The sequence below is a fragment of the Callithrix jacchus genome, chromosome 14, assembly GCF_049354715.1.
Source record: "Callithrix jacchus isolate 240 chromosome 14, calJac240_pri, whole genome shotgun sequence".
NCBI lineage: Eukaryota > Metazoa > Chordata > Mammalia > Primates > Cebidae > Callithrix > Callithrix jacchus.
In genome coordinates this window covers 39,016,826-39,044,815 of record NC_133515.1, presented here as the reverse complement: position 1 = coordinate 39,044,815, position 27,990 = coordinate 39,016,826, and the positions used below count along the sequence as shown (strand labels likewise).

At 40.4% G+C, this 27,990-nt stretch overlaps 1 protein-coding gene and 1 long non-coding RNA gene across 3 annotated transcripts in view; one reads left to right on the top strand and one right to left on the bottom strand.

Moving 5' to 3' along the window:
- Nucleotides 1–6,252, top strand: part of LOC128929602 (uncharacterized) — an 8,878-nt gene extending 2,626 nt beyond the window's left edge. Inside the window, exon 2 of the long non-coding RNA XR_008476267.2 lies at nucleotides 6,106–6,252. This is a non-coding gene — a long non-coding RNA (uncharacterized LOC128929602). The remainder of the gene's footprint in view (nucleotides 1–6,105) is intronic.
- Nucleotides 2,233–27,990, bottom strand: MOB1A (MOB kinase activator 1A). Of its 2 annotated transcripts, none has more exons than XM_002757601.7 (6): nucleotides 27,764–27,990; nucleotides 22,274–22,440; nucleotides 17,726–17,819; nucleotides 15,936–16,069; nucleotides 8,213–8,376; nucleotides 2,233–5,916 (listed from the first exon to the last, which is right to left on the bottom strand). In XM_002757601.7, exons 1-6 carry the CDS (start codon nucleotides 27,775–27,777, stop codon nucleotides 5,839–5,841), a joined length of 651 nt encoding a protein of 216 aa, XP_002757647.1. In that variant the 5' UTR covers nucleotides 27,778–27,990; the 3' UTR covers nucleotides 2,233–5,838. The 2 variants fall into 2 exon arrangements, with proteins under 2 accessions (XP_002757647.1, XP_035128107.1); XM_035272216.3 differs by having other exon boundaries at nucleotides 22,274–22,437.

Below are 27,990 nucleotides of genomic sequence, written 5' to 3'. Positions count from 1 at the left end.
CCATCCTACTAAAAATACAAAAATCAGCCGGGTGGGGTGGCATGTACCTCTACTCCCCAGCTACTAAGGAGGCTGAAGCAGGAGAATCACTTGAACCTGGGAGGTGGGTGTTGCAGTGAGCCGAGATCGAGCCATTGCACTCCAGCCTGGGCAACTGAGTGAGACTCTGTCTCAAAAATAAATAAATGAAAACATTTACTACTTGAAATCCTTCAGACACCCCATCACCTACAGTTCTTTTTTATGATTTAACCACTATCTACCTGCCCAAATGAAATCTATCCTTCAGTAATATTATACTTGCATCTCCCTGTATAAGCTATGCTACAAGTTTGGTTATGCAGTTGCCCACTTTTTAATGCCCAGCTTTTAAGGTTCAAGCCTTGTCTTCTCCCAATGAGCCACCTCTGACTGCCACCTCTGTAAGCTTAGGGCCTGCAACTTACCTGTAACTTTTGTTGCACTTATGGCCCTTTACAACTATCAATTTATGTATGTGTCTGTTCTCACTGGTCTATAAGCTCCATGAGGACAGAGCCTTACTTGACATCTGGGACAAAAAGTGCATGCACTGTTATTACTGAACAGAACTGACAGAGGCTCAGCAATTCGCGCTCCACAGGTCTAAATTTGAAACTTTCTAAAAAAGGATTTGCAGGACAATCTGACCAATCTTGGGCTTCCAAATTAGTTCCAACAGTTCCAGTATTATTATTATTTTCTGGCAGAAACAAATAAAAGGTAAGTTTTACTTAATGATTAAAATAAAAGTGAAATGCATTTAGTCCCAGGAAATGAGTCAATGCTTTCTGCATCTTACTTTTTTTGCTGTGACCTTGAGATTCTCTTTTCTTCAGCTGTATTGGTCCATGATCACTCATAGCTTTCATACATATATTAAATCTGGGCCAACTCAGAAAATTAATTAGGTAGGAACTCTTTGGATGCACCTCCTTTTTTAACCTCATTAGGATTTTTCATCGTATCAGCGTTTTATTTTATAGAGCTTCCTAGTACTGTTGAGCATGCAGAATTTTTACAAATGCTATCCAGAGAAACAGAGGCCTGACTTGCTATGTACTATTTCAACTTGTCAGAGCTTCTGTGGCATGGTCTAAAGAATACTGAAATATTTCTGGCATATCTCTTAATTGCAATCACTTTCCCCAAGTTGCTTTATGAATTAAATGAGATAACCTACTAAAGGACTCCTGTAAAAAGCAAAAAGGGAGCTAGCTTTTGAGAGGTGCCATGGTGGAGACTGGCATCTAGTGGCCAGCGATGATGATGCAGGCTAGTGTCCACACCTAAGTGGGGATGGTGCAGGCTGTAGTGTGTCCATACGTAGTAGGGACATCAATGGGGTATTTGTTAGAGAAGGTCCATGGCATAGTTTGGACACTTTCTGGCTGTGCAGGTTGGAACCCAGCGTCTGGCTCTCCCAAAGATTAAGCTTATCCTTTTTATGATCAATTTTAGGCCTACTGAAAATATCAAAAGAAAAATAAAAGTGATTGCTAGTTTACTCATGGCTTATACAAAATTAGTATTAACTAGGCTGGGTGTGGTAGCTTATGCCTGTAATCCCAGCACTTTGGGAGGCTGGGATGGGCAGATTGCTTGCGCTCAGGGGTTCGAGACCAACCTGGGCAACATGGCAAAACCCCATCTTTACAAAAAATACAAAAAATTAGCTGGGCATGATGGTGCATGCCTGTTGTCCTAACTACTCAGGAAGCTGAGACAGGAAGATCACTTGAGCCTAGGAGGTGGAGGTTGCAGTGGACCAAGATTCTGCCACTGCACTCCCACCCTGGGCAACAAAGACCCCGTCTCAAAAAAATTAAATTATTGTTAACTTGTACTGTTTAGCCACATTCATTAAGTTTTTAATTTTAACTCTGTGGTCTCAGAACCAGGAATGTACAAAGAGATCTGGAGCCTGATTCACATGGCAGCAAGGAGACCACGCATTTTTGTCTGGTATGGGTTTTAGCCACTATCAGAGACATAGTTTGTTTCTTAGGCATTGGGTCCTAGTACTATGATACTTAGTTCATTTAGGAACTTCTATTTTTAAGGGCTAAGAAAACATTTTAGCCACTAAATGATATGCAAAGGTAACTTTCCAAATTTAAGCTGTACTCAAAAAATCCACAGAACCTGCAAAACTCTCAAGTTTCTATATTTAAACAGAAATAAGTGTGTTGATATACATACTTTAATCAGTCATTTCTTGCTTTCAATATATTTTATTCTGATGAAGTTACAAAAGTAGATACAAAATACTTTTTTTAAAAAGTACAGTTAACGGACTTAGAAAAATAGATAAAGCCCCTAAGGATTTTAAAATACAACATAAATTTTTATGTAAAGAACATTTAAAAATATTTTAGATGGTAACCAAAACTAACTTACGCAAACTATTTTTGATGTAGAATAGAATGTTGTTCTTAATAGTAAGTCTATAGCACACTGGTAATCCATTTGGACCTACAGAATATTTGCTTGGAATAGAATCTGATAATCAGAGAAAACCCAAATGAATGTCAATGCAGTTGCTTCAAAAAAAATTACTGCTACAACATATGCTATCATCCCCCAAGGCCTTTTAGTCTGAAATATCAAAATTCAGAGCAAAAATAGGATGACCTAAGGACTACTATTTTACCTCTTTGCCAGAATTCTACAACAGTACAAACCGAATTCACTTACTGAACTGATCTCAGGGGGAAATAATGTGCCTGCTGAAGGTGCTCAGCGTTTGGTGTCCAGGCGGGCATTTTTTGGGTGAGGCTTTGTTACCGACAGGAGGCAGGCTCCTACAACAAGGCAGCAGCTACACCAGCGCCCTAACTAGGGCTGCTTAAAAACAAATTTTCTAGGACTTATGCTCCTAGGGCCTGATTTATTAATGCTTATGAGGTAATGATATTATGTTTGAAGAAGCTCTACTTCTAGTACAACCTCAATGTGCAGACAGAAGGCCTACAATACAATCAGAAAATCATATTGGCAAAACTTAATATTACCGCCAAGATTGTTCCTCTTACCCCTGCACTACTAGAAAAACTTCACCTTTGTGACCTAAATCATGGTGAATACAGATTTTGCATTTCTCATGGAAGCAGCTGTATGAGCTAGGGTTCTACAAGCCTTAAATGAAAGGAAATACTTTGTTTGCTGGAAGTCCTGTAAAATCACTTTATTCACAATCTGAAGAAGGAAAGACACATTTGGCTGTCAATACAAAAACTGTAGTACAAGGAAGTTCAACTATTTAAAAATCTGTACATCACTGTCCAAGTTTTTCTGAAGGCCTGAAAATTAAAGCACCATAGGATTAATTGCATAATTTAGCAAGCAGTCTTCACCCCGTGACTGTAATCATGTATGAAGAGCAGAGATCAGACACTGAGAGATGACTTCTGATTAGCCAGGGGGAAGGGAGTGAGTGTTATGGAACAGACAAACCTTGGGCACTGGGAGATAAAAGTGAGAAGAGTCAAAAAGATTGATTTCTTCAAACTGTTATCAAAGGTTGGCCTTCTAGCCAAGTCAAGAAGGCGCCATCCTCTTCTCATTATCTCCCCTTCCTCCAATTCTCCTCCCCACCTTGGCTCCCTAGTCTTGGAGTTAACACTAATATTTAGGTGTACTGTTGGTTAAGCCAGATTGACTTGGGAACCTGGTAATGTTTTTATTTTTATTTTTAAAAAGGACAGTCTGAGTATCAAAATACGAACACATTTCTGATTTATGTCCTATTTATAAGCTGCCTTTACTACTATCCAGATGTGATCATCTTTCATTTGCTTTGGGGCTTAGAAAATAAGTGGAGAAAAGAGGTAACTTTTTTTGTTTGGTAATATTTGAAATATTAGAAATAATGAGGAATGTATAAGCTGAGCTGAGAAACTAGTTTCATCCCTTGTGGACTTAAAAAAGTAAAGCCAACAGGGTTTAAAGTTGAGAGGCAGTTCACAGCCTAAGTGACATCTAGAAACCTGCTTTCTTGTTTGCAAATGATCAACATGAACATACAGAATGGCTGACATTTGAACCTTTGGATAAGCTTAAAACATGGATTGTGGAATGTCTAATAGAGGACTTTTCTCTCCTTTTTTCATAATGACTGTCCCACACTTTAATTCCTCAATGATATGTGGATGCTACCTAAATCAGATGAAATGTTCTATTTCCTTTAAAATTCTGTATATATTTAAGAATTTATAGAAAATGATGATTTAAAATGGAGTTTCTAAGTAATTATTTTCTTTATAGTTTAGTGGAATAAGAAAAAAATTCAAAAAAAAAAGCCCCATCAAATCTAACTTTTATCAAAGCCATCAAGGAGGTTGGTAAAGTACTTTGCCAAAACCACAGCTCTGAACCACATAGAATGCTGATGAACTTAAAGCTTTGCCAGTTTGGCAAGTCTTCCAGTATAATAATTGTTGAGCCTCAGTACATTTTAAATAGACTGCTAGAGTTTACTATATCCTAGGAACCAAATAAAAAATAAATGTTTTCTTCACTCAAGGGGAAGGTTTTTATATCCCAATAGAAACAGGAATTTCAAGTTTTGATACAAAAGCAATTAAGATAAAAACCCAAGTGGGAACTCAGTCCATCTTTTGAATATTAACAGAATGAGGATTTTTTTAAACTTATTTCTCCCATTTTGTCTCCTTTAAACACATACACCCACTCACTCTCTCAAGAATAGGTAGCACACCAAAACTTTAGCTGTGTTGTAAGATGCGTACACCTTCGCGGTTTATTGTGGTTTTCCTTAAGTTTTATCCTCATTAGAATAAAGTTCATGCATTTCTACACTATTCTTCACTAAGGCTCAAGACACAATAAAAACATAGAAGTAATTTTTTTAATAAAAGGAAATAAAATAATCAAGTACTCTGAGTATTTTCCTCCATTCTCTTATTCAGAATTTCAAAGCCTCTGAAAAATAATGAAATAATAAAAATAGTGGTTTTGAGATCTAACTTTGTTATAATATTTTGGATTCCTTTTCTCAGCCAAAAGCTACTATTTGAATGAAGCTTTTCTAAAAGCCTAGAAGACCATTCTTAGAAGACATAAAAAAATTACTTCTGATATACACACTCCTAATAATTTAGACAGATGTGAAAACAATTCCAAATAAAGATCAAAAAATAAAGTCCCTGTAAAAATAACTTTGGTTGCTCCCACCCACACATGCCATATGATGATTTAAACTGCAATCATGAATTCTGAAAAAATATACGTATCTTATCTATAAAAACACTACCATACTAACTTGAAACTAAAATGTTATCTGAAGTGACACACATGTTCTAAATCTCAAGGATACTTAAAAATACATCTTTTATTTGTAAAATAAAAGAATAAAACCAATCTGATTGTGTTATTAGGAAATTTGTTCTGGAAAAGTATTCATAAATTATTGATGGAAATGCTTAATGTCCATTATGCTGTCACTTAAAATAGATTCAATCATTTTCTTGTAAAGAAATGACTGAGTAAAAGAATAATAAGTAAACTTATAAACTAAAGGTTAATCATCACATATTACAACCAGGTATGACTCTGTGATAATAATCGGAGTCATACGTGGTTGCTATCACAGTACTTATGATCTGGCTGTGTCCTTAAGGTCTTACTTGGAAACTATCGCCAACCTACCTTTGGGATAATTTTATCAGTAGACACAGACAACGGGTATCTTTTTATTCTGTTTTCTTAAAGTTTGTATCACTAGTCTGTAACAGATAGCAATGAGATAGTTCTAGCAATAGATGAAGCAAGAGGGTAACTGTGTTCTAGAAGAAACATTTATCTGTCTTTTGATCCAAGTTTCTCTATTAATTCTTGAAGAGGTGCCAGCTCACGCCTATCAATCAGATTAAACTCCTAAAAAGAGAAGAAAAATAACATTTAAAAATGGATCTAAAACTGAAACTCTTTAATTGTCCTTTGGAGAAGGGATTCCCAACCCTAGTTTTCTGAAGTCCAAAAGAATCATTGAATAACCTCTGTGATCATTTTAAAATAAGTATTCATTCTCTTCTTTTCTTTTTCTTTCTTTTTTTTGTTGTACAGATGTGGTAACGCTATTTGCTAAGGCCGGTACTGAACTTCGGCTTCAAGTGATCTGCCCACCTTGGCATCCCAAAGTGCTGCAATTACAGGGGTGAGCCACCATGCCTGGCCCTCTTTTTAAAAATATAGGTATGACATTGTGATCTATGTATTTGGTTTTCCTCCCTGTTTCCTGACACATAGCTCGTAAAACCCTTGCTGGAATTACCAGAGTGGTAAGAGTATCTTGTATGCTAATGAGATGACTGGTGACTGGGGCTCCTATAAAGCTTCAGGATGGGAACTGGTCAACCTTCAGCCAGCCCTCTCTCTGCAGATCACAGCCTCTGGGGAGGGGAGAGGGCTGGCTAAAGGCTGAGTTGATCACCAATGGCCAATTATTTAATCAATCATGGCCAAGTAATGAAGTTTCCATAAAAACACCAAAAAAAGGGACTCAGGAGAGCTTCTGGACACCTGAACACATGGAGGTTCCTGGACCATGGCATGCCTGGAGACAGCATGGAAGCCCCTTCTCTGCTGGCCCTACACATCTCTTCCATCTAGCTGTTCATCTGTATCTTTTGTAACATCTTTCATAATAAATGGGTAGAGATAAGTAAGTATTTCCCTGAATTCTATGAGCTGCTCTAGCAAATTAATCAAACCCAAGGGGAGGGAGATGGTAGGAACCCTGGTTTACAGTCGGAGGCATAGATGACAATCTATTACTTTTGATTGATATCCAAAGTGGGGGGCAGCCTTGTGTGACTGGGCTCTCAACTTGTAGGGTCTGATGCTACCTCCAGATGGTATCAGAACTGAATCAAATTATAGGGCATTCATCTGGTATCCACTGTATAAATGATCATTTGCTTGTTGTGTGAGGGACAGTCCCCATGTTTGGTCACAGAAGCATTCTGTATGGTGAGAGTACAGGAGAAAACAGGGAGTTTGTTTTCCAATATTCTTAACAATAGGAGAATTTTAAAGAAGCAACTCTAGGTATCAGTACGATCCTCACTTTGTTAAACATTGAAATCAAAACTGTATATATACATTTCTATTTACGTAGAAATTACCTGAAAAAGGCTGGGTATGGTGGCTCATGCCTATAATTCTAGCACTTTGGGAGGACGAGGCAGGTGGATCACTTGAGGTCAGGAGTTTGAGACCAGCCTGGCCAACCTGGTGAAACCACATCTCTACTAAAAATATAAAAATTATCTGGGTGCCTGCAATCCCAGCTATTTGGGAGACTGAGGCAGGAAAACTGCTTGAACCCAGGAGACAAAGGTTGCAGTGAGCCAATATCATGCCACTGCACTCCAGCCTGGGCAACAGAGCAAGATTCTGCATCCCCCGCCGAAAAAAGAAACTACCTGAAAACTACAAACTGAACTTTTGATAAAGGGGCAGTAGACCTTTATGCAACAATCTGAGAAGAACAATCAGAAAGAGCATGGTACAGTACACAGAACTGTAATATGTAGTATCTACTATAAAGCTACCAGAAACTATCTAGACAGACATATGTATGTAATGCAATATGCAAAATACAAGTATCTCTAAAGTTAGGCTAAAGGCGTACCAATTCTTTGATATCTTTTTCAAACAATGTGAATTATTTTTTAATTTTTAAAAGTTCCAATTCTAGCCAGGCACAGTGGCTCAGGCCTGTAATCCCAGCACTTTGGGAGGCCGAGGTGGGTGGATCACCTGAGGTCAGGAGTGCGAGACCAGCCTGCAACATGGTGAAACCCCGTCTCTACTAAAAATACAAAAATAAGCTGGGTATGATGACACGCGCCTGTAATCCTAGCTACTTGGGAGGCTGAGGCAGGAGAATCACTTGAACCCAGGAGGTGGAGGTTGCAGTGAACCAAGATTGTTCCACTGCACTCCAGCCTGGGTGACAGAGAGAGAGACTGTTTCAAAAAAAAAAAGATACTTTTTTATACTGCCTCACACATCAATAAACAATGTGGGAAAGAGAACAAAACAGAAAAGAGAAGCTTGCCTGTAATTGGTACTACACGTATAAATAAGACACACTGCTCTTTGTTGAAGTTCCCATTTCAAACAAGTCCAAGTCACAGGACACAGAAATCGACATGGTTCAACTTACCTGAACAAAAAAAATAAAGTGCTTAAAGGAGGTGTTGAGGTGGGCCTCCTCTTGCAGCTGCATCACAGAATCAAAGTGCTGGTGATAAATATGGGCATAAACCCTGAACAGGCGCTTTAGAATAGTCTTTGCCACAGACATAAAGTTTTTGGGAAACGGGACACCTGTAATTAAATACACATATATAACAATTAGTTTGTTATCTAATTTAACAGTAGAAAGTTGTTTGTGATAGGGTATCACTTTGTCACCTAGGATACAGTGCAGTGGTATATCTCAGCTCACTGCAGCCTCAACCTCCTGGGCTCAAGGGATCCTCCCACCTCAGCCACCGCCCCATCCCCCCAAGTAACTTGAACTACAGGTGCATGCTATCACACCCAGCTAATTTTTTGTATTTTTTGTAGAGATGGGCTTTGCTATGTTGCCCAGGCTGCTCTTGAACTCCTGAGCTCAAGCGATCGACCTGCCTCAGCCTCCAAAAGTGCTGGGATTACAGGCGTGAATCACCATGCCCAGCCTAACAGTAGAAAGTTTACACACTGCCATGAGCACCTGCAACATATAAACACACACATTCACAAATACACACAAACCTACCTCTGTGTGTGTGCATGTGTGTGTGTGTGTGTGTGTATTTTAGTTAGAGGCAGAGTCTCACGGTCGCCAGGCTGAAGTGCAGTAGTGCAGTAGTGTCATCTTGGCTCACTGCAACCTCTGCCTCCCAGGTTCAAGTGATTCTCCTGCCTCAGCCTCCCAAGTAGCTGGGACTACAGGTGTGTGCCAAATGCCTGGCTAATTTTTTGTATTTTTTGTACAGACGGGGTTTTATCGTGTTAGCCAGGATGGTCTCAATCTCTTAACCTTGTGATCCACCTGCCTTGGCCTCCCAGAGTGCAGGGATTATAGGCGTGAGCCACCACGCCCGGTTTCTGTACAAGTTTCTTAAAGGAAGTAAAAACCCAAACCCATGTCCTCACAAAGTACCACGTTTTTCTCACTGTCTTAGGCATAGGTATCAAATTATGTAAGATGCTGTCGAATCAAAGATCAAAAATCCACTAGTTTCAGTTTTTTTTCTGGAGACAGTCTCACTCTGTCACCTAGGCTGGAGTTCAGTAGCACAATCATGGCTCATTGCAACCTCCACCTCCCGAGGTCAAGCAGTCCCTCCACCTCAGCCTCCGAAGTAAATGGGACTATAGGTGTGTACCACTACGCCTGGCTAAATTTTGGGTTTTTTTTAGTAGAGACGGGATTTCGCCATGTTGGCCAGGCTGGTCTCGAACTCCTAGCCTCAAGTGATCTGCCTGCCTGGCCTCCCAAAGTGCTGGGATTTAGTTCTTTAATATTAGAGAGTTTCTTTCTGAAATTAAATGCAACAAGAGTAAGTATTTTGATCATAAATATTTTTACTTTTTGTAATTTGTAACTCTAAAGAAATTACACTGGCTCAGCACAGTGGCTCATGCCTGTAATCCCAGTATATTGAGAGGCCAAGGTAGGCAGATTGCCTGAGTTTATGAGTTCAAGATCAGCCTGAGCAACAAGGTAAAACCTCATCTCTTAGGAAAAAAAGAAGAAATTACATATATATGCACTCTCAATGAGGACTGAAAACTCTCCTAAGCAAAAGAAAAAGGTGGCCAGGCACAGTGGCTCACACCTGTAATCGCAGCACTTTGGGAAGCCAAGGCAGGCAGATCACAAGGTCAGGAGTTCGAGACCAGCCTGGCCAACATGATGAAACCCCATCTCCACTAAAAATACAAAAATTAGTTGGGGCGGTGGCAGGAAGCTATAATTCCAGCTACTTGGGAGGCTGAGACAGGACAATTGCTTGAACCTGGGAGACAGAGGTTGCAGTGAGCTGAGATCACACCACTGTACTCCAGCCTGGAGGACAGAGCAAGACTCTGACTCAAAAAAAGAAAAAGGCTCACTTTATCTACATAGGAAAAATATTTTATCTTCTGAATACTCTGAAAGTCAGACTTTTCTTTCTGAAACTAATAGTCCCAACCTTTTAATTTTATTAAAGGGCTATTTTCATTTTTCTGATGCCTGAAAGGGAAGCATGTTTCCTGAAAAGGTGGTGGGGGGGGGGGTCCCCATTTTTCAAAGAAAAAAAAAACACCTTCTTAGAAGGGGCCGGGTGCAGTGGCTTACACCTGTAATCCCAGCACTTTGGGAAGCCTAGGTGGGCAGATCACGAGGTCAGGAGTTCGAGACCATCCTGGCCAACTGCCTCTACTAAAAATACAAAAATTAGCTGGGCATGGTGGCACACCCCTGTAGTCTCAGCTAATGGGGAGGCTGAGGCAGGAGAATTGCTTGAACCTGGGAGGGGGAGGTTGCAGTGGGCCGAGACTGTCCCACTGCACTCCAGCCTGGTGACAGAGCAAGACTCCATCTCAAAAAAAGAAAAAAAAAAGAAATAAAGAAAACAACTGGGGTAGAGTTTGGTATCCTCTTTCCAAGCAGTGGCGATGGGGATCCAACTGGTTACCTTCCTGAGAATTTTTGTTGACAATACCAAAGTCCATTAGAAGACAAGGCCAGGCATGGCCAGGCATGGTGTCTCATGTGTGTAATCCTAGCACTTTGGGAAGCCTAGGCAGGCAGATCACATGAGACCAGGAGTTTTGAGACCAGCCTGACCAACATGGCAAAAGCCCATTTCTACTAAAAATACAAAAAATTAGCCGGGTGTGGTGGCATGCACCTGTTAGTCCCAGCTACTTGGGAGACTGAGGCATGAGAATTCCTTAAACCTGGGAGGCAGAGGTTGCCATGAGCCATAATCATACCTCTGCACTCCAGCCTGGGTGACTGAACAAGACTCCATCTAAAAAAAAACAAAGAAAGAAAGAAAAGAAAAGAAAACAGAGAGGAGAAAGACAATACAATTAACATTGACTACAGTAAATAAACATATTAAGACATAAGAAAGAAAGCATCTGCTTCCAAAATATCCTATATTAATTGGCCTCAATGGCCTGTTCCATAATACTACTCTTGAAACACATTCTTTTTACACTCGTTCAGAAAACAAGGGCTTAAAACACTCTTTCCCTGCATTTTTTCCCAGCCAGTTCTCAATAATCTGAAACTTACTATACTTTGCTGATTTCTGTGGTTATTCGCCATCACCACCCCAGTCCTGGTTAAGTTGACTTTTCAAACATTATCCTGGAGCTTATAGGCATGTTTTCCTGGGCAGGATCCTGTATTCATGTACTGAAAAAGCAGATTTCTGGCCAGGTGCAGTAGCTTATGCCTGTAATCTCAAGCTCTTTGGGAGACTGAAGCAGAAAGGCTGCTTGGGTCCAGGAGTTTGAGACCATCCTAGGCAACACAGTGAGACCGCATGTCTACAAAAAATTTAAAAATTAGCTGGGCATGGTGGCACACATGCCTGTGGTCTCAGCTACTCAAGTGGCTGATGTAGGAGGACCACCTGAGTCTGGGAGTCGAGGCTACAGTGAGCTGTAACTGTACCACTGCACTCTACCCTGGGAAACAGAGTGAGACTCTATCTCAAAAAAAAAAAGCAGATTTCAAAATCAAATGTCTTTCCTATCAGAATATATAAATGGGCATCTTTCTAATAAAAGGAATATTAATAATTTGCATATATTAGTAAAAAATTGATAATAAGCAGTTCTGTCTGAGACTAAATAACTAGCAAAAGTAAGATGTAGATAACAGCCTAATGTGACGGGAGTGGGAGTGAGAGGTGGTGGATAAGAATGAATTATTTAAGAATGAGAAAGTGAGAAAAGAGCTAGGCACAGTGGCTCACACCTGTTAATCCCAGCACTTTGGGAGGCAGAGGTGGGTGAATCACCTGAGGTCAGAAGTTTGAGACCAGCCTGGCCAACATGGTGAAACCCTGTCTCTACCAAAAACTATAAAACTAGCCAGGTGTGGTGGCAGGCCCCTGTAGTCCCAGCTACTTGGAGGCTGAGGCACGAAAATCACTTGAACCTGGGAAGTGGAGGTCACAATGAGCCAAGACCTGGTCACCAAAAAAAAAGAAATAGAAAAAAAAAGTGAGAAAAGAGGATAAAATCAAAATAATTCTTTACCTTCCAAAGGGGAGACTTTAATGAATAAAGAAATAAGTAATTTGTTTAAATCTAAACACTTTCCAAGCTGAATTTAACAAGATATATTCAAGCACAGTCAATATAAAATAAAGATATGTGATAAAGGAAAAAGGTTTAACAGCAGAATGGAAAAACTGACCAACAGCAAACAGACCAAGTGTAACAACTTGGGAAAAAATTTTTTCCTGAAAGAGCCTCTATACGACTGCAAAAAGGAATTCAAAAATATGTTGATCATAAAATACCCTTAAGTTGAAAATAACAAGGATTGATCTCGTCCATGAAAACGGATTCCAAACTGCTAATCAAAATATTAAGAAATAAATACTCTTCCAGCAGAACTTTTTTAAAAAATGGAGAAAGCATTATGGTCATCAGCAACAGATACTGGTAAAGCATCTGATAAAACTCTACAACCATTCCTCATTAAAAAAAAAAATTTGTGGCCAGTAATCCCAGCACTTTGGGAGGCTGAGGCAGGAGGATCACGAGGTAAAGAGATCGAGACCATCATGGCCAACATGGTGAAACCCCATCTCTACTAGAAAAATACAAAAATTAGCTGGACAAGGTGGTGTGTGCCTGTGGTCCTAGCTACTCGGGAGGCTGAGGCAGGAGAATTGCTTGAACCCAGGAGGTGGAGGTTGCAGTGAACCAAGATCGCGCCACTGCACTCCAGCCTGGTGCCTGGTGACACAGAGAGACTCTATCTCAAAAAAAAAAATTTTGTTTGTAATATAAATGGTGCATATTTTTCATTAATACAATTTTTTAAAAAGTCTATATACTTCTAGCCCAAAGCCAACATTTCTGCTTACTGCTGAAATGCTAGAAGTACTTGCATAATAGTAAGAAAGCAAGAAACGGATGTTTGCCATCATTACCATTACTTGGCATTAGCTGAAAATAACACTGAGTGCAATAATTTAAGTGTAAAACAAGAATGTATTATCAGAAAGGAAGAGGCAAAATGAACACTATCTTATATGACACAGTTGTATACTTTAAAAATTCAAGAGAACCAACCAAAAACTAACAGAAAAAGAGTCTGATGGTTAATTATAAAATTTAAATAAAATCCACAGCAAGTCTACCGGTGGCTCACACCTGTAATCCCAACACTTTTGGGGGGCTGAGAAAGGAGGGGTGCTTGAGTCCAGGAGTTCGAGACTAGCCTGGGCAACAAAATGAGACCTCATCTCTATAAAAAGTAAAATTAGCCAGGTGTAGTGGTGCGTGTCTATAGTCCCAGCTACTTGGGAGGCTACGGTAGGAGGATCTGTGGAGCCCAGGAAGTCAAGGTTCCACTGAGCTGTGATCACACCCATGCACTACAGCCTGGTCAACAGAGTGAGACACTGTCTCAAAAACAAATAAAAAATAAATTAAAAAATAAAACCTAACAGCTTTCCTATACACCAAATAAGAAGCTGGAAACCAGATTATCAATAAAAGACAATGCCTAGAATAAAATTAAGAAACTTGAACACCTGATATAAACTACAGAATTTTACAAGAGAAAATAAAGCTAAAGACGTGAATAAATGGACAATATCTTGTTCTTGGCTAGGAAGATTCAGTAAAGAGAAAAAGAATCCCTATCTATAAAAATTAAATATAGTCGGCCAGGTGCAGCGGCTCACACCTGTAACCCAACACTTTGGGAGGCCAAGGCAGGCCTCCTGACTGAGGTCGGGAGTTTGAAATCAAGCTGACCAACGTGGAGAAACCCCGTCTCTGCTAAAAATACAAAATTAGCTGGGCATGAGGGGCGCATGCCTGTAACCCCAGCTACTCAAGAGGCTGAGTCAGGAGAATCACTTGATCCTGGGAAGTGGAAGTTGTGGTGAGCCAAGATCATGCCATTGCTCTCCAGCCTGGACAATAAGAGTGAAACTCAGACCCCCCCCCAAAAAAATTAAATATAGTCATAATTAAAATCTAATTTTTTTTTACTTTTACAAAATGTTTCTAAGTTCTTTGGAAAAACAAATAACCCAGAATAGCTCTGAATATTCTGAAAAAGAAGAGCAAGGAAGGGAGACCATCCTTATAAGATGCTAACAGATGCATGCCCACAGTCATTAAAAGTGTGGAATTTCTAAAGGAACAGATAAAGAGACTAAAACACAGAAAAGTATGTGGCAATTTGTTGTGTGTACAAGATAATCAGGGGAGAAATGGCAAATGTATTTAATAAATGGTATTGGGACAAACTGGCTAGTATTTCTATTTGGAAAAAAATTAATTTAGCACTCAGGGAAAAAAAACCTTCCTGCCCAGGCCTGGTGGCTCATGCCTGTAATCCCAGCACTTTGGGATGCCAAGGCAGGTAGATCACTTGAGGTTAGGAGTTCATGACCAGCCTGGTAAACATGGTAAAACCCTGTCTCTAATAAAATACAAAAATTAGCCAATGCTGCAAGTACTTGGATGTAAATAAAATATTAAAAAAAAGAAAAAGAAAAAAAAATTAGCCAGGCGTGGTGACATGCACCTGTAGTCCCAATTACTAGGGAGGCTAAGGCAGGAGAATTGCTTGAACCTGGGAGGTGGAGGTTGCAGTGAGCCAAGATCACGCTGCTGTACTCCAGCCTGGGCAACAGAATGAGACTCTGTCTCAAAAAAAAAAAAAAAAAACATGAAGAAGAAAAGAAAAAACAAGATTTTTATAATCTTGAAGCAGGGAAAAGTTTTCTAATTGTTATATTAAAACCAAGTCACAAAAGATATAATTAATAGGACAAAATAATAAGAAGGTTGTATATAGCAAAAATACTCTGTGAACAAAATGAGACTAAAGGTAACCCAGGGAAAAATACATACAACATGTATGACAAAGCGCTAATATCTTTTACACAGAAATAGATGAAAGATATAAGCAGAAAATAATCAATAACACAAAAAAATGCTAAAATGCTCAATCTCATCAATACTTTTTTTTTGGGGAGGGACAGTCTCGCTCTGTCACCAGGCACCAGGCTGGAGTGCAGTGGTGTGATCTCGGCTCACTGCAACCTCTGCCTCCCGAGTTCAAGCAATTCTCCTGCCTCAGCCTCCCGAGCAGCTGGGACTACATGCGTATGCCACCACACCCAGCTAATTTTTTTATTTTTAGTAGAGACTGGGTTTCACCATGTTGGCCAGGATGGGCTCGATCTCTCGACCTCGTGATCCGCCCGCCTTGGCCTCCCAAAGTACTGGGATTACAGGCATGAGCCACCGTGCCTGACCTCATCAGTACTTTTTAAATGTACATTAAAAAATAAATTTAACCAAATTAGAAAATATTAAAAAATGAGTAATAACGACTGTTTGTGAAGATATATAGCCAAACACAAACATGGCTGGAGGAAGTGCATGTTGGTACAACCTTTTTGGAGGAGAATTTGGCAGTCTCTACTAGTACAACAATGTTAAAAAGAGAAACAGGCTGGACACACTGGCTCAAGCCTATAATCCCAGCACTGTGGGAAGCCAAGGCAGGAGGATCACTTGAGGCCAGGAGTTTGAGACCAGCCTGGACAACATAGTGAGACACACCATCTCTATTTATATTAATAAAATAAAATTTTTAAAAAAGAGAGAATACTTCTACAATGTTAACTCACCAATCTTAGAAGGAAAAAGAGTTTCATCATCAAGCTGATCCTGAACCCAAGTCATCAAATAGTCAATGTATTTTGGTGCAGAACATTTGATTGGCTTTTTAATATTAGTACCATCTGCCCAATGATATTCATATCTGGAGAGAAAAAATATTTTACTGATAAATTTTTCAAAAATATTAACAAATGTGCAAGTTGTAATTAAAACAGGTTCATTCACATTTTGTCAACAGAAGTTATAGCTAACTTTAATAAATCACCTAAAGTCTGCTGAAGATTACTACGAGTTCCCTAGAGAATTATCCTGAAAGTGACAGTTACAACTGGAAGGAAAAAGGGAGATAATGTGGCAGGAGGAAATGCCAGGATAGATGTTTTATAAACAACGCAGCCCTGGGAAACACGAAGGAACTACATTCCTGTCTGCAAAGGCAGATGGTTACTGAGAACTGGGTAAGGAGCCAATGAATCCACGACATTCTTCTGAGATTCTTGGCCATCAATGTATTATTATTGGTAGAGTCAAGATTATAAAACTCAGTTTTGTGGACCAGGTGTTAGAGATATACACTTAGGAAGGCATACTTTGCCCCCTTACCTTTGCTGAGCTAGAAGGATTAACAATAGTTATATAAAACATCACTGTGTAAGGCATTTGAGCCATAGGTAAGTTTAACTTTCCTGTTTTATTTCTTTTAAAGCTTGAGGAAAAAAACTTAACACAACATAAAATAAAAACATTTTTCCTAAAATAGTATAATAAAAATAGGACTATAAACTCATTAGAGATCTTTTTTCCTTTACACTTGTAGCAAAGTCACAAAAGACAATCATTTCTAAGAGGCAAACATCTTGATAACATCTATTATCACATTAAATCAGTCATTTATTATAAGAAAAAAAACTGGAAGGAAACACAGCAAACATTAAACCCATCATATGATGGACTTAACATTATGAGTGATAGAGTTCCATCTTCTTCATTATCCTTGAAATTTATTAAAGTCCAAACATTTTTAAATCTAGCATCTTCAAGCCAGATAATTACTTCTAAAGTGTGCTGCTTTAGATACTAAATAAGCACAAGAAAAAAATAATCAAATATTAAAGGTCAACTAAAAACTCTTTCAAGAAATTCATTTAAAAACTAGAAAGAGAAAACATAAATGCTATTAATAAAATTGAAAAAATAAAATGTTTGCTATTCAAGACAAATATAACTCAAATTTGTTTACTTCTATAATAAAACATTCAGACTTACTATGATGCAATATAAAAATGAAAACAGGAAGTACCCACATACCAAAGTATTTAACAGTAACTAATAGCTGGCCAGGCATGGTGGCTCACACCTTTAATCCTAGCACTTTGGGGGGCTGAGGCAAGTGGATCACTTGAAGCCAGAAATTTGAGACCAGCCCTGGGCAACGTGGTGAAACTCCATCTCTACTAAAAATAAACAAATTAACTGAGAGTGGTGGCACACTCCTCTAATCCCAGCCACCTGGGAGGCTGAGGCATGAGAATCACTTGAACCTGGAAGGCAGAGGCTGCAGTGAACCAAGATCACACCACTGCACTCCAGCCTGGTGACAGAGCAAGACTCTGTCTGAAAAAAAAAATAAAATAAATCACAAGGGAACTAAAAGTTTGCATGTGAGTAGTCAACAACCAATAAAACTGAATCACCTTCACACAAGCAAACAGATAACAAATCTTAGTTATTTAATTTATATCAATCGGTAATACAGTAAAAGCAATCCAAACACCTATATAATAGGCAGTATATGTACCTTGGACCTGCAGACATGACTGGACAGCTTGCTTCAGTGCAGAATTCTGTAATAGTTCCATATAACATGTTGATCTGGTTAAAGAAATCCACAGCTGCAGAGATAATAGAACTGTATTAAAATGTCTGTGTAAACACAAAATGTGAGTTGAAGTTGAAGGAAAAACAGACATTTAGGTTCTTGGCTGAACCCCCGAGACATTCAGTAATCCAATGATATTGTAAATTTTAAGTTGTCACACATAAAAACAGTTAACTTTTAATATACTAAGCTTTTTTCCCATGACAGTCTTGCTCTGTTGCCCAGGCTAGAGTGCAGTGGTATAATCTCAGTTCACTGCAACCTCCACCTCCTAGGTTCAAGTGATTCTCCTGCCTCAGCCTCCCAAGTAGCTGGGATTACAGGCCCATGCCACCATGCCCAGGTAATTGTGGTTTTTTTTTGTATTTTTAGTTGAGATAGGGTTTCACCATGTTGGCCAGGCTGATCTCGAACTCCTGACCTCGTGATCTGCCGGCATATAACAGCAGGAAAATAAGATACTGGAGATCATTCTAACTTCATGATGACTATTATATCATTTAAATATACAATATGGGCCGGGTGCAGTGGCTCACACCTGTAAATAATCCCAGCACTTTGGGAGGCCCCAGTGGGCAGATCACCTGAGGTCAAGAGTTCAAGACCAGCCTGACCAACATGGAGAAACCCTGTCTCTACTAAAAATACAAAATTAGCCAGGCGTGGTGGCACACCTGGCTAATTTCTGTATACTGCATATTGTAATTTTTGTATATTGTATACAATATGATTACATCCAGGAGAATGAAAAATCCATAGTTTATCAGTTTGGACCAGACAATACCATTTGTGTTAGGAAAAAGAGAAAATGTGTTGTGGAATATACTGTGAGGGAGAAGGTACACCAGTTGTATCCGGAGGCATTTAAAAAATTTAATTAATTATAAACATTTGTTTATGAGGTCTACAGCATATTGAGGACAAAATACCTCAGATAAAGTCCCTTGCTCTGGAGTCTCTAGCTAACAGAAGGGACAAAATTAAAAGAGATGAATAATACAAGTTATGGCCAGGCATAGTGGCTAATGCCTATAATCCCAGCACTTTGGGAGGCTGAGGTGGGAGGACTGGTTGAGCCCAGGAATTCAAGACCAGCCTGGGCAATAGAGTGAGACTCTATCTCTATGAAAAATTTGAGACGGAGTTTCACTGTTGTTACCCAGACTGGAGTGCAATGGCACAATCTCGGCTCACCGCAAACTCTGCCTCCTGGGTTCAAGCAATTCTCCTGCCTCAGCCTCCCGAGTAGCTGGGACTACAGGCGCGCACCACCATGCCCAGCTAATTTTTGTATTTTTAGTAGAGACGGGGTTTCACCTTGCTGACCAGGATGGTCTCGATCTCTTGACCTCGTGAGCCACCCGCCTCGGCCTCCCAAAGTGCTGGGATTATAGGCGTGAGCCACCGCACCCAGCCGAAAAAATTTTTTTTGATTAGCCAGACATGGTGGCACACAGCTATAGTTCCAGCTATGTGGGAGGCTGAGGCGAGAGGACTGCTTGAGTCCAGAAGGTTGAGGCTGCCGTGAGCTGTGATGGTGCTACTGTATTCCAGCCTGGGTGACAGAGACAGATCCTGTCTCAAAATAATAATAGCAATAATAGTACAAGATATAAGAAGACAGAATCCAAAGGCCAACAATAAATGCTAGAGTTCAGAGAAAAGGCAAAGTCACAAAGAGTTGGAAGTAGTCAGGGAGTACTTCCTCAAGGAGCTTCAGCTAGATCCGGAATAAAATGGAAGAGTAAGGGGGTGAGTAAATAAACTTTACTGAGTGAAGTATACTCTATGCAAAGAGAACCACATAAGCCTTAGAAGGTTTTAAAAAATATTTTAGGCTAGGTGTAGTGGCTCATGCCTATAATCTCAGCACTTTAAGAGGCCAGGATTTGAGACCAGTCTGGGCAACATAGCTAGATCCAGTCTCTATTGAAAATTTTAAAAAATAGTTTCACGCCTGTAGTCCCAACTACTCAGGAGGCTGAAGTGAAAGGATCCCTTGAGCCCAGGAGTTCGAGGTTGTTGCAGTGAGCTGTTGAGGGTACCACCACACTCCAGCCTGGGCAACCCTGCGTCAAAAAAATTAATAAATAAAATGTTTTAGTCTCCTGTCTAAAGAAGTACCTAAAAACAACTAGGGATTTTCCAAGTTTAAAAAAAAAAAAAATAGATTTTTTTAACGCTATTTTGTAAAAACGAATTTTACACAAAACTCCCTTGCTTATAAATCTTCCGCTAAGTCATGTTTCTAAGAAAGTTAACACTTAGGTATTCAATATTCACTCAAAACAAAAAGTATGCCCAGGTGGCAGTTGGTTTGGTCTAGAGCAGCTCTTCTCAAAATGTGGCCTAGGAATCCCCTATCTGAGGGAGGATCTGTAAGGTCAAACTATATTAATTGCTCTTTTCACACTTATTCTCTCAAGAGGGCACAATGGTGTTTTCTGGAGGCTCCATGATGTGTGATAATCACAACAGACTGAATATAGCAAAGGATCCAGCTGTGGCCAGGCGAGGTGGCTCACGCCTGTAATCCCAGCACTTTGGGAGGCTGAGGCGGGTGGATCATAAGGTCAGATCAAGACCATCCTTTCATCCATGGTGAAACTCCTGTCTCTACTAAAAATACAAAAAAATAAGCTGGGCATGGTGGCACACGCCTGTAGTCCCAGCTACTCGGGGGGCTGAGGCAGGAGAATTGCTTGAACTCAGGAGGCAGAGATTGCAGTGAGCTGAGATAGCACCACTGCACTACAGCCTGGGCGACAGTACGAGACTCTGTCTCAAAAAAAAAAAATCCAGCTGTCTATTAAGCTGGACATTAAATAAGATTTGCTGGCCGGGCGGTGGCTCACGCCTGTAATCCCAGCACTTTGGGAGGCCGAGGCGGGTGGATCACGAGTTCAAGAGATAGAGACCATCCTGGCCAACATGGTGAAACCCTATCTCTACTAAAAGTACAAAAAATTAGCCAGGTGTGGTGCTGCATGCCTGTAGTCCCAGCTACTTGGGAGACTGAGGCAGGAGAACTGCTTGAAACCGGAAAATGGAAGTTGCAGTGAGCCGGGATGGCACCACCGCACTTCAGCCTGGCGACAGAGCGAGACTCTGTCTCAACAACAACAACAAAAAAGATTTGCAAAAATATAAAACAACGCCACACTTCTCGCTAAAATTTGTTTTGGAAAACAGTCATTTTTCATAAAAACATATTTATGTTAACAGGTAATAGGTTTATTATTGTTATTTTAAAATGAACTTGGGCTGGGTGCAGTGGCTCATGCCTGTAATCCCAGTACTTTGGGAGATGAGGCAGGCGGATCACTTGAGGCCAGGAGTTCAAGACTGGCCTGGCCAACATGACAAAACCCTGTCTCTACTAAAAATACAAAAATTAGCTGGGCATCATGGCAGGCACCTGTAATCCCAGCTACTCAGGAGGCTGAGGCAGGAGAATAGCTTGAACCCAGGAGGTGAACACTGCACTTCAGTTTGGGTGACAGAGCAAGACTCCATCTCAAAAACAAACAAAAACATTTGTAGGACAGTCAGGGAAAATGTGAACATTGACCAGGTATTTGGTAAGTTAAAGGATAATGGCACTGTCATTATCTTTGCAAGTTCTTGTCTTTTAGACATACCTTATTGAAATATTTATAGATAAAATATCATGTCTAAGATTTGCTTAAAATAATCAAGGTGGCATACAGATGTAGCATAACTGGTCACAAATTGATATTTGCTGGAGCTGGATAATGGAATGAATACTTGGAATTCACTGTACTTAAGTCTCTCTACTTCTGTATGTTTGAAATTTTCCATTAAAAAGTTTTAAACGTTCCCGGAACAGCTGAAATTCCTAATTTAAACTTTATCACCCAGAAATGATCTCATCTCAAAAATGAGAGACTCTCACATGCAAATTTCTAGCCTTAGCATATTGTCCCATGTCATGCCTTCGTTCTCTTGAACTCAAAGTGACTTTCAGCTCAGATCCCTCCATTTTCTCCCAATCTCTCAATTCCCTCTGACACTCTAAGTCACAACTATCAACTGACTGGCCATATGAACTGCAACTGACTTTTCTGGATATACAGGCTGATGAGTACTGCTGGGAGTGGAAGAAAAACTGTATAGACGGATTCACTACAAAGTCACAGACCATGACATGCATAATCTTTTCATTTATCAATCTTTATTTGACCATACTCAGCTTTTCATACTACTCTCCTCAGAAACTGCCCAAAAGCACTCATCATTTCTTCTCAGGTCCCTCTAGTCAACCTTACAAGCTACCACCAAGTACTCTGAAAAGAACAACATAGTTTTGGATATATTTGTACTTAATGTTTCTTTACAGATAATCTGTTATATTAAACCAGTTATCTCTGTCAAAGAAAATTCATTAACCAAGAGATTTTAGCAAAACCTTTCTGTAAAACAGCAAAGTTGCATTTTAAAACTTACTGTTTACAGCAATCCATTCATTGAGATCCTCTCCCTCAGGCAACATAACAGCTTGTCTCAGATTCCCACTTCCTAGAGTTGCTTCTGCATGTTTTAGGAGTTCATACTGATGAGATCCTTCAGGGATATTCTTCTTTGGTTTGAATGTTTTAGAAGAGCGGCTGCTGCTGTAAGGTTAAAAGTGAAAGCATGTGACTTTTTAAGACTGGAAATACAACAGGTAGAACAACATAATTTTAGACATATAAAGTGGTCTGTTAAAATAAAATAAAAAATACTATCTGGGCCAGGCACAGTGGCTCATGCCTATAATCTCAGCACTTTGTGATCACCTGAGGTAAGGAGTTCAAGACAAGCCTGAACAACATGACGAAAGCTGTCTCTACTAAAAATACAAAAATTAGCTGAGTATGGTGGCGCATGCCTGTAGTCTCAGCTACTCGGGGGACTGAGACAGGTGAATCACTTGAACCCAGGAGGCAGAGGCTGCAGTGAGCCGAGATCGCGCCACCGCACTCCAGCCTGTGAAACACAGCGAGACTCTGTCTCAAAAAAAAAAAAAGAAACAAAAAAGCATACGCTCTGAAAAATGCCAAGATAGGAAGATGATGATCACAATAAAAGAATGCTTTTTTTTCCCCTGCACATAAAAGCAAGATTACCAGCACAATTTCACAAATAAGGCAATTTCACTATACCCTCTGAAGAAGTCTGGTACAGAGAGGGTAGTTTAACCAAAGGAAAATCTGAGATTTAGTTGTTGATCTGACACCAACTATGTCTTCTTGAGAAGCTAAACCTTCTTTTGGCCTCAATTTCCGTTTTTTTTGTTTGAGATGAAGTCTTACTCTGTCACCCAGGCTGGAAGGTAGTGATGTGATCCTGGCTCACTGCAACCTTCACCTCCAGGATTCAAGCAATTCTCCTGCCTCAGCCTCCCAAGTAGCTGGAATTATAGGAGCCACCACCACGCCCAGCTAATTATTATTATTATTTTTTTAAGTGGACATGGGATAGTGCCATGTTGACCAGGCTGGTCTTGAACTCCTGACTTCAAGTGCTCCACCTGCCTCAGCCTCCCAAAATGCTGGAATTACAGGCATGAGCTACTGTGCCTGGCCTCAATTTTCACCTATAGAAAATGGTGGTGCCAAGTGCAGTGAGAGGCTCGCACCTGTAATCCCAGCAGTTTGAGAGACCACGTTGGGATGATTGGTTGAGCCCAGGAGTTCAAGACTAGCCAGGACAACATAGCAAGGCTTCATGAGGGATGGGAGAGATAGAAAGAAAATGGTGCAGGGAGGTTTAATTCAAAAATCCAGTTTTCTATATTAAAATATTTGGGATGCCTTGAAAGCAAACCACAGTAAAAGAAACACTAACATCTTTAAGTTTATAACTGGGAAAATAAATGAGACAGCCATAATTCATTACTGAGGAAAAAAATATTTTTATTCCTATCTGACACCATCCATAAAGTCTTCCTAACATGACACAAAACTCAGAAACCTCAAAGAAAAAAATTGACAGATTTCAAACAGTATCAATTAAAACTTCCATAACAGAGCAAAAAGACAAGTAACCAAAAAAAGGTACTTGTAACATATATTACAAAGGATGAACCGGTAATAGAGGGCTTCTATAACTCACTAAAAATATAAGGAATCCTTTGGAAAAATAGGCTAAGGAGATGAATACGCAATTCAGTAAAAGTATGACAATCAATGAGCATGTAAAAAACTGTTCAGTTAAAGTAAGATTTATTTTTTCCCTAATCTGAGTGGCAAAAGTTAAAATGATTACATTAAATGTGGAATAGGGCAGGGGCTTCTAACCCCAGAGCCACAGACCAGGCCCCACAAATGTGGGTGAGCAGTGAGCAAGCAGCAAAGCCTCACCCATATTTACAGCCACTCCCCATTGCTGTCATTACCACCTAAGCTCCACCTCCTGTCTCACAGGAGTGTGAACCCTATTGTGAACTGTGCATGCAAGGGATCTAAACTACATGTGTTTTATGAGAATCTAATGCCTGATGATCTGTCACTCTCTCCCATTACCCCCAGATGGGACCATCTAGTTGCTCAGAGTTCCCACTGATTCTACATTATGGTGACTTGTGTAATTATTCATTATATATTACAATGTAATAGAAATAAAGTGCACACTCAGTGTAATGCATTTGAATCATCCGGAAACCATCCCCCCAACCAGATCTGTGAAAAACTGTCTTCCACGAAACCGGTCCCTGGTGCCAAAAATGTTGGAGACTGCTGGAAGTGGGTACAGAGAAGCTAGTACTTTAATATACTATTGGTGAAAGTATAAAGTATAACCTTTGGGAGGGCAATATGGTAGTATCTATTAACACTGAAAAGATCCTCAAGCCACCCATTCTACTTCTAAAAATCTTCTCTAGATATGGATAAGGATTTGTTTTCCAGAATTGTTTTTAATAGTGAAAAACCTCCAAGGAATCCTAAAGCTTATCAGTAAAGGATTAAAGAAAATCCCAGCTGAGGTGGGCAGATGATGAGGTCAGGAGATAGAGACCATCCTGGCCAACAGGGTGAAACCCTGTCTCTACTAAAAATATTTTTTAAAAAATTTGCTGGGTGTGGTGGCACAAGCCTGTAATCCCAGCTACTCTAGAGGCTGAGGCAGGAGAATCACTTGAACCCAGGAGGCAGAGGTTGCAGTGAGTCAAGAGCTTGCCACTGCACTCTAGCCGGGTGACAGACTCCGTCTCAAACAGAACAACAAACAAACAAACTATGGGGACATCCATATCAGGGGATATTGTATAGAAATTAGGAAAACCAGATAGAGTACTTGTATTTACAGAGAAAGATCTCAACACATGGTTAAACATATTACACAACCAAATGTAAGCAGAAGCCCATTTTGTAAATGCATAGAAAGTATCAAAAACTAAACTCGCCGGGTGCGATGACTCATGCTTGTAATCCCAGCACTTTGGGAGGCCGAGGTGGGTGGATCCCGAGGTCAAGAGATCGAGACCATCCTGGTCAACATGGTGAAACCCCGTCTCTACTAAAAATACAAAAAAATTAGCTGGGCATGGTGGCGTGTGCCTGTAATCCCAGCTACTCAGGAGGCTGAGGCAAGAGAATTGCCTGAACACAGGAGGCGGAGGTTGCAGTGAGCCGAGATCCCGCCATTGCACTTCAGCCTGGGTAATAAGAGTGAAACTCCACCTCAAAAAAAAAAAAAAAAACAAAACCTAAACTCATCAAAACTGGTGATTAGTTCTAGGAAGAGGAATGGAATAGACTATGGACTTTTACTTAACCTCAGTAATTTGGACTTTAAATAAGACTGATTAAGAAGTAAAAGAGAATTGTGAAAACACTAAAAATCAAATATGGAAAGTTTTTAATGTGATAAAAAACTATATTGAACAAGGAAAAAAGTATTTGCAAAAAAATCAAGGATATAAGGACTTGTATCTAGAATGTATAAAGAACTCTTACTACTCAAAAACAAACAGCCCAATTTAAAAATGGGCAAAGGATCTGAATAGACTTTACTCCAAGGAATATATGCAAATAACCAATAAGCACACGACAAAATGCTCAACATCATTAGTCATTAGGGAAATGCAAATCAAAATCAGGAGATACCACTCCACATCCACTTAGGGTGACCATATAAAAAAAAGACAATTAACAAGTGCTATGGAGGGTGTGGGGAAATTGGACCCCTCATACAGTGCTTATGGGAATGTAAGATGGTACAGCACTTTCAAAGTTTGGCAGTTCCTCAAAAGGTTAAACATAGTTACCATGTAAACCACTCCTGGCAATTTCACTCCTAGGTATATACCCAAGAGATATGAACACATACATCCACGCAAAAACCTGTCACATATGTTCACAGCTGCATTATTCATAATGGCCAAAAATCGGGAACAACTCAGGAGTCCATGAAGAAGGCCAAGTTTTAAATAAACAAAGTCTCTGTTGGGTGCGGGGGTGGATCACCTGAGGTTAGGAGTTCTAGACCAGCCTGGTCAACATGGTAAAACCCCGTATCTACTAAAAATACAAAAATTAGCCGGGTGTGGTGGCCAGTGCCTGTAATCCCAGCTACTCGGGAGGCTGAGGCAGGAGAGTTGCTTGTACCCAGGAGGCAGAGTTTGCAGTGAGCTGATACCATGTCATTGCACTCGAGCATGCGTGACAGAGTGAAACTCCATGTCAAAAAGAAAAAGAAAAAAATCTCACATTAAGGTCCACAAAGCAACTATGCATTCACTAAATATCGACTCATAAGAAAAAAGTGGAGGAGGGGGGAATACTTCTATTAATATGGAAATAAATCTAAATCATACAGGCTTTTCGACAACGTCATCGTATTTTAGAGATCATTCTTTTATAAAAATAACCCAAAGGAAGGAAAATGAGACGCAGATAAACATAGTCTTAATAGTGCTATTTTATAAGAGCAAATACTGGAAGGAATCCCAGGTTTCTTACAATAAAGTGGGCAAACTCTGGTTACCAAAAAAAACCACTATGTAGTGCTTTTTATATTGTACTTAAAAATGTCAAGCTTGTGGATTATATCCATAACTAAAAATGGATAATTATTCATTCAACCACAAAACCCACATTTAAGCAATATATAAGGTGGAGAGAGCCACCTGAGAATAAAAAATACTGTGCTAGAGCAGTGCTTCTCAACCTTTAATGTGCATAAGAATCATCCATTTACAAACTTTTTAGTTTGGGCTCAGGCATTATCTCTAAAATGAGATTCTAAGGTATGTGTATTAAGTTAACTGCTGTAGTGCACTAAAACGGCAATACTGTGTTTCTGTAATGGGACTAAGAATGAATTTTTTTTTTTAATTTTAACTTTCCAAATTATAATAATATTGCAATGTACTATGTAAGAATACGGTGTATTACATAATGATTAAAAACCCACGATTCCACCGAGGACAAAAGAAGTTAGTTAAAATCAAAGCCAGTAAGTGGGCAGAATCAGAATTGGACAGAACGATCTGACTCCAAGGCCCCCATCTTAACATCAACCTCTCAAACCGCCGCACTGCACATTCTCCTGGGGCGGAATTTAACACCGACGATAATGAAACTGGACCTCTAACAGAGCGACGAGCTAAGGCGGCAGGGATCGTTTCTAGAGGCTCGAGACGAAAGAAACTGGGGGCCCGCGGCTCCGCCCCCAGATCATCACCCCGCCCTTGGGGGCGCTCGGGCGGAAAAGTTTGGAGGCGCGGCGGCCCCAGGGCCTTTCTACTCCCCAGCTTTCTCGCTCCGTTCCCTTTACCTCGACCTTCATCTCTGTCCGCCTCTCCCAACATCTCGGCCTCCAGCGCGGGCCCCAACAGAGGCAAAACAAACGCCAGCTACCCCGCCCCGCCCGGGCCCCCGGGCCCAGCCCTCGCCTCAGGTCTGGGGAGGCCTTCCCTACGACCTCGGCCCGCGGCCCGGCCCCACTCACAAGAGGAAGCTCATCTCCGGTCCTCAGAGGGGAGGCAAGGGGCCTCTGGCCCCCGCCCGGATCGGGATTCGGAGCCGGCGAAAGGGAGCGGACCGTCCTTAGCTCACGGGCAGCGGAAGCCGGGCCGCCGCCGCTGGGAGCCGGAGTTCTGGCAGCTGCGAGCCCTTACAAACCTCGACGCCCGCCTCCCCCGCCAACCCCACCTCACAGACCCGAAATGCGGAACC